The sequence below is a fragment of the Trematomus bernacchii genome, unplaced genomic scaffold, assembly GCF_902827165.1.
Source record: "Trematomus bernacchii unplaced genomic scaffold, fTreBer1.1, whole genome shotgun sequence".
Taxonomy (NCBI): Eukaryota; Metazoa; Chordata; class Actinopteri; order Perciformes; family Nototheniidae; genus Trematomus; species Trematomus bernacchii.
This window is the reverse complement of record NW_022987973.1, coordinates 6830762-6843247: the sequence shown is the minus strand read 5'-3', so window position 1 is coordinate 6843247 and position 12486 is coordinate 6830762. Positions and strand designations below refer to the sequence as shown.

General features: G+C 40.2%; 1 protein-coding gene across 3 annotated transcripts in view; it reads left to right on the top strand.

The window, feature by feature from the left end:
* Positions 1 to 12486, top strand: part of furina (furin (paired basic amino acid cleaving enzyme) a) — an 83771-nt gene that overhangs the window by 48616 nt on the left and 22669 nt on the right. For all 3 annotated transcript variants that reach the window (XM_034117023.1, XM_034117022.1, XM_034117024.1), the window contains exons 4-6: positions 3086 to 3181; positions 6062 to 6190; positions 6475 to 6551. In XM_034117023.1, coding sequence (XP_033972914.1) covers positions 3086 to 3181; positions 6062 to 6190; positions 6475 to 6551 — 302 coding nt within the window. The remainder of the gene's footprint in view (positions 1 to 3085; positions 3182 to 6061; positions 6191 to 6474; positions 6552 to 12486) is intronic.

Here is a 12486-nt window from a genome sequence, read left to right as displayed (position 1 = left end):
GAGGCTTTCATTTTGAGGGAGGATGCAATGTTTGTATAACAAAGAAGGACAAAACCTATTTTTTGGACAGATATAATCCTACCATCAGTGTGTTTGTGATTATTTGTTAAGCATAGGTTATGTTAAGGTCTGGATGCATTAGACAGATTCTGTTTTTGCATTTCCATTTATAATAACAATAACTCTTTGTCAACTTCCGGGCTCCGTGTTCTGCCACGGACTATTAAAGAACGCATTAGAAGATAGGACTTTATTCCTGTTTCCTGTGGAGAGTGAGCAGAACATGTTGATGGAAATAAGTAGCTGGAAGTGTGCTAGGAAGATATATTCCTCTGCATCTATATAAACTTGCTATGAATGACAGTCCTTAGTGATTCATTTCAAGTTGTTGGTACGCTGTGTTCTGAAATGATGTATTTCTGCCCACAAATGGAACAAAATATGATGCTAAAATGAAGGTAACTAAAGCTTTCAGGAAGCCCCCCCCCCCCCCAGGGTTTACTGATTCAGCATTCCCATTGTGTGTTTGTGAACACACCCAACACACTAATCTATGCCATCATTTCCTCATGACTATAGACTTTGCTGTGATTTGATGGACATTTCCAAGAACTGTGTGTGTCATTATCAAAACTGGCTGCACTAATTGACACCAAATAACTGCTGTCACTGAGGTGTCTGCCGCCAAAAGAGACCAAACTGTATCTCCTGTAGCAAGGACTAGATCTTTTCAGGAACTTAATGCCGATGAGCTATGATCCTTCAGCTTATCAGCTCTTATTAAATGGTTGTAGTAGTTTGTTAAAGCCTGACCCTGTGGTTCAAAAAGTTAGAAGATTTCCCTTTTTGAGCAACAAATATTTCTTTAATATTAATTAAAAAAAGAAGACGCCAGTAAATACACTCCCAGTTCTGCTTGTAGATCTCTTCCTGTAAGGCATGTTATTCTCGTCTGTCTTGTTAGACGAAGCAACATTTCATACATTTCTTACACAGCTTGAGTATGAAAAGAAGCAGTCACGTTGTCAGGAAAGGCAAGCACAAGATTACAAAGTGACTTGCATACAAAGGCCTTCACTGTATGCAAAACAATGACAAGGGAATTAAAAGCACACATGCTCCGGACGTAATTATGAGATGGTTTAAGAAGCCGATTTGATGAAAGGCGAGCTACACATGCTGCAGTTAACACTCCGTAGCACCGAACATTAAATATAACTCGCTGTGTTTCCACAGTTAATAAATATTTCAGGGAAATGTATCTTTTTTCTTTATGAATCCTGTCATGAGTCAGCACGGACAAACTACTACGTATGTGAGAAAACAAAAGTGGTTTCATACACGATTTCACTGAGAAATGTCGGAGGAAATACAAGGGGGCAAATCCCACAAACCACCGCATGACGCAGAGAAAAAGGTTGTTTTCGAATTGACTGAATATCACATAAACAAGTGTAATGACGTTGAATTTGCTTCCTGCACACAACGGAGTCTTTCTCACTCAGGATGTAGAGATCCTTATCAGTCATTTGCTCTAAAACAGAAAGCCAATATTAAAGCCTGAGTGAGAGAAGCACGTCAACAGCTGGATCTCAAACTGATTAGACGTAGTAATAATGCCACTGTGGAACATCTTTGTGAAACTCTGTGGTTCTGGAGCTCTCCTTCTAAAAATGTGATATTAACAAGACACACATTTACTGATTCAGTGAAGATGAGATTGAGCTGTCGATATCATGGCATTCATTTTAGATTCAACACGATTTGAATCGGTGCTAGAAGAAGCAATATAACTTTTTCTTTTTTTTTCTCATCTCGTAACTTTTGCAACTATTTTAAAACGGATGTCATTTTTGGCGATTAAATATACAGTTATTGCATCGCCAACTTATAAGCAGCCTCTGACCAGTTGTACATTTTCGGCGACATGATGTACCTTTTAACTTTTCATTGTGTGTCTGAAAGATAATTTACTAGAATAAAATGCAGCAGTAGGACACAGGCAGGCATTTATTTTTGAATGTGGCAGGTTAGATTTCTCTTCCAAAAGTAAAATTCCTCAGGCTGACAACGGCAGAAGTAAATAGTGCCAGTTCCCTTTTCTTTTTTTTTAGACGTATTCTGTATCCATCCCTGTTTGTCAGCAGTAGTTCTTTGACTGTGTCAGGGCCAATAATTGTGTCGCTGCCTAAGTGCACATGTTCATTGTGTAAAAGCTGTCATCCAGTTTTCTGTGGAAACTGCACCTCACAGGTCTGACCTCATCTTCCCAGACAGAGTGGGATGAATCCTGGTGGAAACGTCTCCTCCACTTTCGCTGATTGAGCTTCTCACCGGTTAACAAAGCAGAAAACAAACAAACCTTTACACACTCCTCCCTGCTCCTTCAAGTAACGTTGTTCCATTATGCCGTTATATTGTGATCATTTTTGAATTGGCAACGTTAAGTGAAGCAGCTAATGTGACCTTCATTGCTTCTTTCCTTTTTGAAACTCCTGTCTCTAGTGAACTGCAGAGGCGGTGCGCTGTGATTTGGTCGTCCTTCACACCAGGTGCTCTGTCCTTGCGGCAGGCAGTTCTCTGTCTTCTGTCTCTGACATATTCTTCTCTGTTCTCGTCTACTCTGGTGTTTTTTTTCTATACAGCGAGCGAAACTCTGCAGAGGGAGAGGGATGCAGTTATTTTCACCGTTTGCATTTTGCTTCTTTCAACATTTTCTGCTGTAGCTCACACATGAAAGCCTGCTGCAGACGGTTGTGTCGTTAGATTTGTACTGATCCTGCTGCATCCGACTTTACACTAATTCCGAATTTGTAATTAGTGTGGGCTTCTCTGGAGTTCCTGGGCGAGTCATTTAGTGAGGAGCCGGCGATACTGCTGCGCCTCTAATCTCTCTGTCTGCTGTCGTCCCACGAGAATTCAGATCTCTATGAATTCATTTGACATGTTGATCCTTGTCCCTACCACATAATTATTTCTTGTTCTGAAATAGCCTTTGTGGCCGGCTATATTTCTCTCTGTCCAGCACCACCTCACCTTTCATGTTTGTATTGCTAATGTCTGTGTCTGTGCTCTCCTTGTTTAGGTGACTTGGGCTGAACAACAAGTGTCGAAAAAGAGGAAAAAGAGGGACGTCTACCAAGAACCATCAGATCCCAAGTTCAGAGACCAGTGGTACCTGGTGAGAATAAACACTGCTGAACAGAAACTACCTTGAACAAAAGGCTGTGTGTTCTGTGTGCGTCGGTGGGACATTATTCAGCGCTGCACAGTGGTTGAGCTTTTTATCGACCCAAAGTCAATAAACCTAATTAAATTTGGGGGTTTGATGTTTCCCCCGAGTCAAAAGACAAGCGTGTATGAATCCAATATGCCATTTTTGTGCAAAGTGCTGTGGCGTGTCTTGTTTGCAGAACTCAAAGTCTAAGTGACTTCACCTGAAGGATTCAGATGAGCAACAGCATGCATGCACACACAGAGTGCCTTTGACTTCTGTGTTGCATGCTTTTTAAAGTTGTTTGTATCTCCAAGAAACAAAGAGGGAAGGAAGAGGAACAGACAGAGGTGATTCACCTTGAATCGTTCTTGTTCTCAGTTGATTGATTTTTCCGTTTGACTTGAAGAAGGTGACTGATACGCTGGCCTTTTTAAAAGCAGTAACAACCCCCAAGATTTTCTTTTAGGCTCCACTCTTCCTTCAATTACTCTGAAGTTGCTTCAGGCGGAAGAAAATTCATGGTGATGCAAAGCAGACTTGCATCAGCAGTTGTTCAAACTGTCTGTACTCTAACGGAGGCGGACTGACTTCCCCTGTGTGTTGGAGTAGTTAGCGCCAACTTGAAAGGCAAATGAGCAGATAAGAGCCGACCGCCTGGTTGCATTAATGTTTCCACATAGATTGTGCCATACATCCACTACAGTTATTAGCATTTCACTGATATAATAATCCGTCTTTGATGCATTAATGGAAAGGATTTTTGCAAAAATAAATGATTTCTTAGTATCTTTTATAGCTGCGGCTTACGATTATATGCATTATCAGTTAATCTGCTAAATGTTTATTGATTAATGCTTTTGTTTTTCTAAAATGAGAACAAATGCCCATCAAAAAGTAATTATTTTTTCCACCCAACAGTTTAAAACCAAAAATTACTATCATTGTTTATCATACATAAACATTTTTACCACAGAAACAGGCAACACATGCGAGTCATTTTAATTGGTTTGCATTACCAAAATAGGTGCTGTGAAGTCTTTAATGGATTTATCACATAATCCATGGAGCTTCACCATCGTTTGCTGGCACATAGGGAGATAACAAACGTCTAATAAAAGAAACATATTAAAGATGATTACTTAACCTAATCTGCTGATATTTATGAACACGGTGCACTCTGGTATTTTCTTAGAGAGGTGCTGAACCTGTGTGAGTGGGAAGCATACAAATAAAGATTGATTTCTATTTCGAAGTCCATGTGGGCATCCCATGAGATTGCAAAGCTCATTAAAACAGCAAAAGACTTGAAAACTGGAGCACCACCTTGCTAGTCTCAGATCCTTCCACTCTTTATTATTCCGTAATGTGCTTTAAGCAGAATATAAATGTCCCCTTCTTAACAAAAGTGCATGTGAACACTTTAGTTGATAACAAACGAAACCAGATTGATAAGCATTAATCAAGATGAAGCTTGTGGACAAGGTCACACACTGTGCAAATAAACAGATGATCATTTATTTTGATGTTCAGAAGTCTAAAGATGTAACGGGGGATTTCAGGTTTTAGGCATCTCTCCCTGTGCCTCATAAAAAGTGGACCTGGCTGTCCAGAGGAGAGAGTGGGTGTGTTTGTTGTGGTGTCCTTGGTGGACAGGTGCTAATGGTCAACACCTGCTATAACAATGAATAGTTCATATTGTTCAGATATTTATCTAAATGATGAGACATTGTAAATCATGGTCAAGCCTCAAAGCAGCTCACAGGCTTGAGTGTGCAGAAGGAATACTGACATTACAGAAGAAAAAGGACTCACTTGATGAGCAATATTTAAAATGTTACATTACCATGCCCCTCAGATTTATTATACACTCAGCCTGCTAGCCGCAGAGGGCATTTGCAATTTAAATCAGCAGTGAATATCACAACTCAGATTTAATTGATATTATTCTTGATGGTTATGGTGTCAATGACATTACAAGACTGAAGAACAAAACATAATCCTATCTGATTGACTGCATTTAAAAAGGTCTAGAATCTAAGAGTGGTGCATCAGACACACTATATTTAATTGAAGGCACACTTTAAAAAGAAAAGCTTTGATCTTGATTAAAGCCAGAAATGACTTTTAACCAAATGTCAAGTTGAATGTCAAAATCATATCAAAAAGCATAACGAATTATTAGTGTGCCACGATCCAGGTCACCTGTGCTTAGTTGGTATTAATAATAAATGCAATAAAAGCTAGCATGGCATTGATGCTTTCAGGGGAGAGATGCTCTCTGTAACCTTCCAATCCCTCTCCCACTCAATTAGAAACTTTAGCTTTTCACTAAGGAAGAATGACTTGAAGTAAATTAGCTGCTCCCTTGTCCTCCGTGCTTCAGTCTTCATCAGATGTCTTCATTCAGGCGTCTGAAATGTTTCTTCAGGCCAAAGACCCCATAGCTTAAAGAGAGAAGGAGTTACTAACTACATGTGTATCAAATACGCATATTGATCTGGCCCAACAATAATGTTAAGTCATCCTAAAGTGCCATGCATAAATATAAAATAGTTCATGGGGCATATAATACTGAGTTTCATGGGTAACATTTAAACTATCAACAAAGCTGTGTAAAGCAAACCACTTTTTTATTTCTACTAAAATGAATTTATTTGTGATAATAATATTAGCCCACTCTCCCCCTGCGGTAACTCTGAGGACACTTTAAGGGTCATGGATCCACCTTGCTTAACAATTAGAGTATGCCAGTCCAGATATAGTTAAGAGCACATTCTTGAAAGCAATCAGGTGTCTATCAGATAATTGGATTCAATCTAAGCAACTTGTCTTCTGCGTCCTCAGTACAACCCAAACCACCGTGACCTGAATGCCAGATCTGCGTGGGAGTTGGGCTACACAGGTAAAGGAGTGGTGGTGTCCATCCTGGATGATGGAATAGAGAAGAACCATCCTGACCTAATGCAAAATTACGTGAGTATAACTCCTTAAATAAAGCATTCTGTTATCCACAGTGAGGCTGTTAGGCAGCAGAAACATAACAAAAGACAAGAATGGAGATAATAGAGCAGATTTTCAATAACAAATCGTCTCTTCTTGTATGTGTGCTGAAACTGAGCGGCTGATGGATATTTAGAACGATTTACATACAGACAGATTTTAAGGTTTTGCATTTGGCATGTAGACGATAGATTTAAGTACTTGAATGGATCACACTGACTGTCTTACTATAACGGCTTATCTGCGCCTTTATTTAGGACCCGGATGCCAGCTACGATGTGAATGATGGCGACCCAGATCCCCAGCCCCGATACACGCAGCTGAATGACAACAGGTACACATCTACACAAATAACAACTTAATGTTAACTCTTCTCTCTGCCTGATGGTTTTCCCTGGCAGAACCCATCTGTGTTTTCTAAATGCCGGCTATGAGGGATGAAATGTTCTCTAATTTGTCCCCCTCACTGTCTGATACCTATAGCTGTTTATAAAAAGGCTTTATGGCTGGGGCACCATTTATGTGAACACAACTAACTAAAGGCCATTGTCTATGGGGTTTGTCAAAGATATTTTGGTTTTTATTTACAACATTTTTGTGGTTTTGCTCTGGCCTGTTAAACCACACAGGCGCCACCGGTCTATTTCTAAAGCCTGCGTGAGGAGAGTAAATCTACACTGGGATTAGGGTAGTGTGTGAAGAAAACAGCATTATTGCAGTAGCCTCTGCAGATGGCATTAGGACTTGTTTACCACCACAGTGATGTCTTGTAGAGAATTGATTAAATTAAGTTCATCAGCATTAATGAAGCAGAGAAAATCTCTTGGCTCTGGAGGGCCCTTGATCGTCTTCCTTCATTCTCAGCGCCTGCCTCCGGTCTGACTTTCATTTCTGATTCGCTGTAATCTGCTGTTTGTGGGCAACTGGCCTGAGAGGCTTTTTTATTTAGAGGCTCACCATGATTACTGGTGATGGGCAGGAGAGATTATACTTCGACAAGGTTGGAAATAAAACATCGCCATCAGAGACGGGGGCCAGAATCGGGACCATGAATATGGCGCCCTGAGGGATAGCCACAGCTGTTACACGTACTGTAACTACGCCAATGCTGTAATAACTCCTTAAAGGCTTGTGAGACTTATGAGAGGTGGAGGCTGATTGTAGAGGCTGTGTTGTTGTTCTCATAATTCAAATAGAGAGCATTACTTTGAGGCAGAACCTCCCACACACAGACAGAATAATCAGTAAAAGTTTTGATAAACATGGAATCGATGCAAACAAAATGTTGTCGTGTTCTTATTCAGCCCTGTGTGTTCAAGATTTTGTGCCAGTGCCTCAAACAGTTTTCACCGTCACTATCAACCAAACCCTAAATGATGGCGTTTGTTGTGGAAGAATGTGCGAGAACATCCCTCCGGCTCCACAGATCTAAAATCTGTGCCAATGCACGCTTAAGCTCCTCTGGTGGCTCCTAGTGGCCCAGAGCCCAGCTAAGACACTCACTATTGATGTTTCCTGCTTTTGGCTGCACCTCCTTCTAACCCTCACTCACCTCAGCCCTTATCTCCTACCAGCCGGCTCTCCGTGTCTTCCTCGTGGCAGGACCAATTTAGAGCGAGAATATTTGTGCGGCTGTGTGTCTGTGCCAGTTTCTCTCACTTTACGCTGGGTTGGTGCAGATGCATGTGTAAACAACCCGTGGGCGGGCATGAAAATGCGTAAGGTTTTTGTAGGACAGTAAGTGTCTGTTCCCTGCAGAAAGCACAACTCTGTTCACCTCCACAAGGCCGCCTTTCTCTCCCAGCATGCGGGCAGCAGGGAGGATGGCTCGGTAGCAATGTGGCCATTCACCCTCATGTTTATCTAAGATGGCATGTGATCTAGATGTTTTACTTTCCAGGGTTTACCCCCTCTGGATCCTATCAAGACGGTGTCCAAATGTGCATATTTTGGATTAAAACTGGCTCAACTGGGATGGAGTACTATTATCTTATATATATATTATTTATTTTTTTGGACAAATATTCAATTTATCGCCTCCTGATTAGAGAAATCCTAACTTTTAACATAAACAGTTGGAGTCTGAATCACACTAAAGTACATGTAAATTCAGAAATATGAGTTGCCAAGCGGTGGATAGAGGGCCCTATTCAACATTACTGCAGACTGATTCATTCTCAGACGGTCCTACATTAATATCTCCCTGGATATTTTCCTTCATATTACCCTCTCTCATCCTTTGTCCCAACGGCCAGCTCATTACTAACCTGGCAGTACCATTAAGAGACTTAAGAATAAGCAGAGCCCAACGTTTGTTCAAATTTACCTTTGTGGTTTAGTGCAACCCCGAGACTAATGAACAACAAAACCCACAATGCAGGGCCTCAAGAGCCTCAATGATTTTTTTTTAAAGAAATTAAGTTAATGTGAGATAAAACAATTTCAGGGAATGAAGGATTTTGTGTGCCAGAGAAGTGGGTAGAGATAAAAAGATCAATGCAATGTTGGACAAATAAATATTTCATTGAAATGTCGAACCTTGTTCGCTTGAATGGTTATGCTTTGATAAAGCTTTTAGCTGAATTTATGAGTTGAATTTACAAGTGTACAACTTCGAAGTCTCACAAAAATCCTTCTGATATAAATGTTTAATGAAATGTTTTAAATTCTGATACCAACAGCTATAATAATTTAGCAATAGTGTGGTCTTTTTCTTTGTTTGTCTGCTTGGTTAAATGTCCTTTCAGCCATCTTGTGGTAAAGTCACTAATTTGTATGTATCTCAATGTTCAGGAGCCACTTTTAGAACTTGTCAAGTATCACTTTTTGCACAGGGCACCTGAGAGGATTGCTGTTTACGTAGCACAAGAAAAATCGCAGAATCAGTTCTTTATATAATGAGCTCAAAAGCTGCTTTGTGCCATTTACTTTTTTGTAATGCACCATTTGCCAAGTGCAGGTTTGGGTAAACACTTTCCCCATCTCTGCACTACAGCTGTATGACAATAGCATGTCTCTTTAGCAAGCCTCCAGAGAGGGGTGTTTTAGGTTCTGCACGTGATAATGGTTCTGCAAGCTGTGCGTATGAATACTGATAGTGTTGTTGGCCTCGGGCCTGCAGCCGACTTTAGCTGCTGTAACCCGAGTCAGTCTCTGTGCCTAGAATCTGCCACGGGGTTTGTTCTCGCTGTAATTGAAACAAGACTTAAATTGCTCTTTGTTCACCTTAATCTCCTATTATCACCCTTACGTATGACGACAATGTTTTACATGTTTTGAAGCCTTTTCAACTTTCTTTTCCAAGAAGTGAGGTTTTTTTTCAATGAAGGTTTTGTTCAGAGGAATAAGTTTAGGCATTAAGTGTTTCAAATAAAAAACACATTGCAACTGCTTTAGTAAATCTGTTGACATGAAACATGAAGTTGTTGGCAGTACAGGTAGTACTGTATGCACCTATGGGCTTTTTGGGACAGTTTTTGTTATTTTGAGACTGATGCTTGCACACACTAATAGGTGGTTGCTTCGTTTAGTTTTAGTTTTCTATACCAGTGGGTTATTAATTGTATCTCAGCGTGTTGTGTCTAGACATGACAAGAGGAAGCACAACATGACGGTGCTAATTACAAGTACTAGATATCTCTAGTACACACTGGAAGTGTTTACCAACTTTTATTTCCAGCAAGTAGTTAGGGAATTGATAGGATTTCATCTTTACCAATTCCATTTACAATTCCTGATCAATTGTTGGGTGGAGAAAGATTACATAAGTTTATTCTTGCAACAATTTTGTGAGTTTCTTTCCTCCCAATAGCTCCAGTCAATGAAAAATGAAAAAAAATGTACGTCATCATTTCAGAAACATGACTGTTGCAAAGAATCGATAGACAAGTGATTCAAAAGAATTGGAAAACTTGAAATGGGTTCTTAAAGGGAACAGCAATGTTTAATTGTAGGATAATTACAGGGTCATTGCATGGGCTCTGAAGTACAACCATTAACAGAATGTAATATTATGAATCCTTAAACATCTCTTATTGTATACCTGCTAAAATTAGTCACTACAGCGTACTTTTCTTTGTTAATTTGTGTTGTTTCACATAGTGAGCTACTTTATTCTGTTACCTTGTGACTGAAGTCTGAGAGTCCTTCAGTGTGTCAGGCAATCTATTAGGTAGTTATTACAGCAGGGATTATTAATCAGTGTGACTTGTTAACAATGCTGTACTTGTAGTGACAGACAGCCCTTTGTCCCTGCAGACAAGCTCTGTTTCTCTGGAGCACTTCATGTGATCACTGCTGTGCTGTCACCTCTTAAGCCTCCTCTCTGAACCTCAGCCTGGAGGAGGGATCCAGGTCTGGTTTCATGTGATGTCAGCAGATCAGTACAGATGTGTGAATACACACAAATTGAGTCATTCAGTCATGCCTTGGCCTCATTGTCAAAAGACTGGCAGCTCCACAGGTTTCTAATTATATTTGGTGTTGTTCTGCATTTAGGGAATTGGGCTGGACACTGTTAACATTTATACAGTGTGTGAAATGTATAATAATTGAAATACAATAATTTAAAAGTAACCAGTTTAATGAAGAATCATAATGGGTTACAAATGTATATGTAGTATGCATGTAACTGTGATAAACAATGTTATCATATTTGATTTTGTTATTAGCATTAAATAAATTCCAACTATATTAAACAATTACCTAATTTCACACTTGTTTGTGCTGGAGCTGGACTACATTTAGTTTTAGAGTTTAAAAAGTAGGCTACCCATTATAGGTGGCCAGTGAGATGAGACGATCATGGTTTGTCGATAGAGAGTAAATCGTTAAAGTACGTTTTTTTATCATCTTCATCTTTATTCAATGTTTGTTTTCTTTATTGGTTTTCTTTGATGTTATTTAGAATATCTGTTTTTGCCTTTACGCGAGGGCTGCTCTCACGAGAAAAATTGACCCAGAGATGCACTCTTCTTCACATTGACCTTAACAGTGAGTGGGAGCTGTAAAAGGATATCTTCCTGTATCCATGTTATCTCTCCCCGGATCAAATCCCTCCCAAAAACACGATTATGCAAGTCGTTCTTGCATAATCAGATTCAGAAAGCGAGAGCTTTACCTCCAATACCATTTGTATTCCATGAATCAGTCTACCATGTAAGTGACTGTAATGAATGTGTCAGAGGAAGATTTGTAAAGCGTCTCCGTTGAACACTGGAGGTATAAGCCTGTGCATGCCCAGCATCCCATCACAGACACCTGAGCTCTCCTTATCATCCGCTGCATCACAAACACGGACGCTGTAGGACAAACGGCTCCCAAAGTCAACAGGCCAGCACTTTCAGGAATGTCGAGATAAGGTTCTCTGGAAAATCGTCTAGATGACATTTGTGTGTCTGTCTGTCTGTGTGTGTGTCTATAAATATGTTTTTATTAGCATGCTGCAGCTGAGGCTCTGTCTCTATCTAACTGACTTCCTGTGACACGTTGGAGACGCGGTGCCAATGTTGACTGTGGCATTGACTTTAACCTCCACCCTCTCTGCTCATCAGCGTGTCGAAGGGACCGGCAGATGAATTACAATTCTCTGACCTTCTGTCATCATACCTTTGTCTTTAATGGAAGCAGAAGTCCTAAATGTTAATACAAATAGTTGGTCGATAAATATGGGTTGAGGCTTCTGTTACCTCTGACCTCTAGTTTAAATTCTACTTCAATATGGTTAATTAATGAGTTCTTAAAAGAGGCTTAGTAGGACAGTCAGAGAATACATATGATTGAAGGATTGCCTGCTCAAGGCTCTCAACATGGCGCTGGCTTAATGAGGCCCAGCAGCAATTGAAGCTAACAGCAAAGGATGCTAACACTGCTGACGGATCTAACAGTGTTAACCAGGGGGGCCTGAAATCGGAGGGTGAGCATTACCCAGGAAATACAGCACAATGTTATCAGTGGTAACAGGCGCCGTTTGAGTCCTCTACCGAGTGGCAGCCATTAGCTAGCCAGTGGGACAAACAGGGACTCATTAGCACAAAATGCCTGTGTAGCCGGCCTGGCTACATAAACAAAGAACACAGAGGCATCTAATTACAACACACATGGAGGGTTGACTTCATTCTCTGCTGACATTAATCCACTATATCTCTACAAAGAAAATAATTGTTTGCTCTATTTTAATGTTCGAAATTATTTTTTTATACCTTTAATACTGACATTAGCATAATAGCACTTCTGGCAGGTTTACTTCAGAGGAAATGAAAATATCCTGA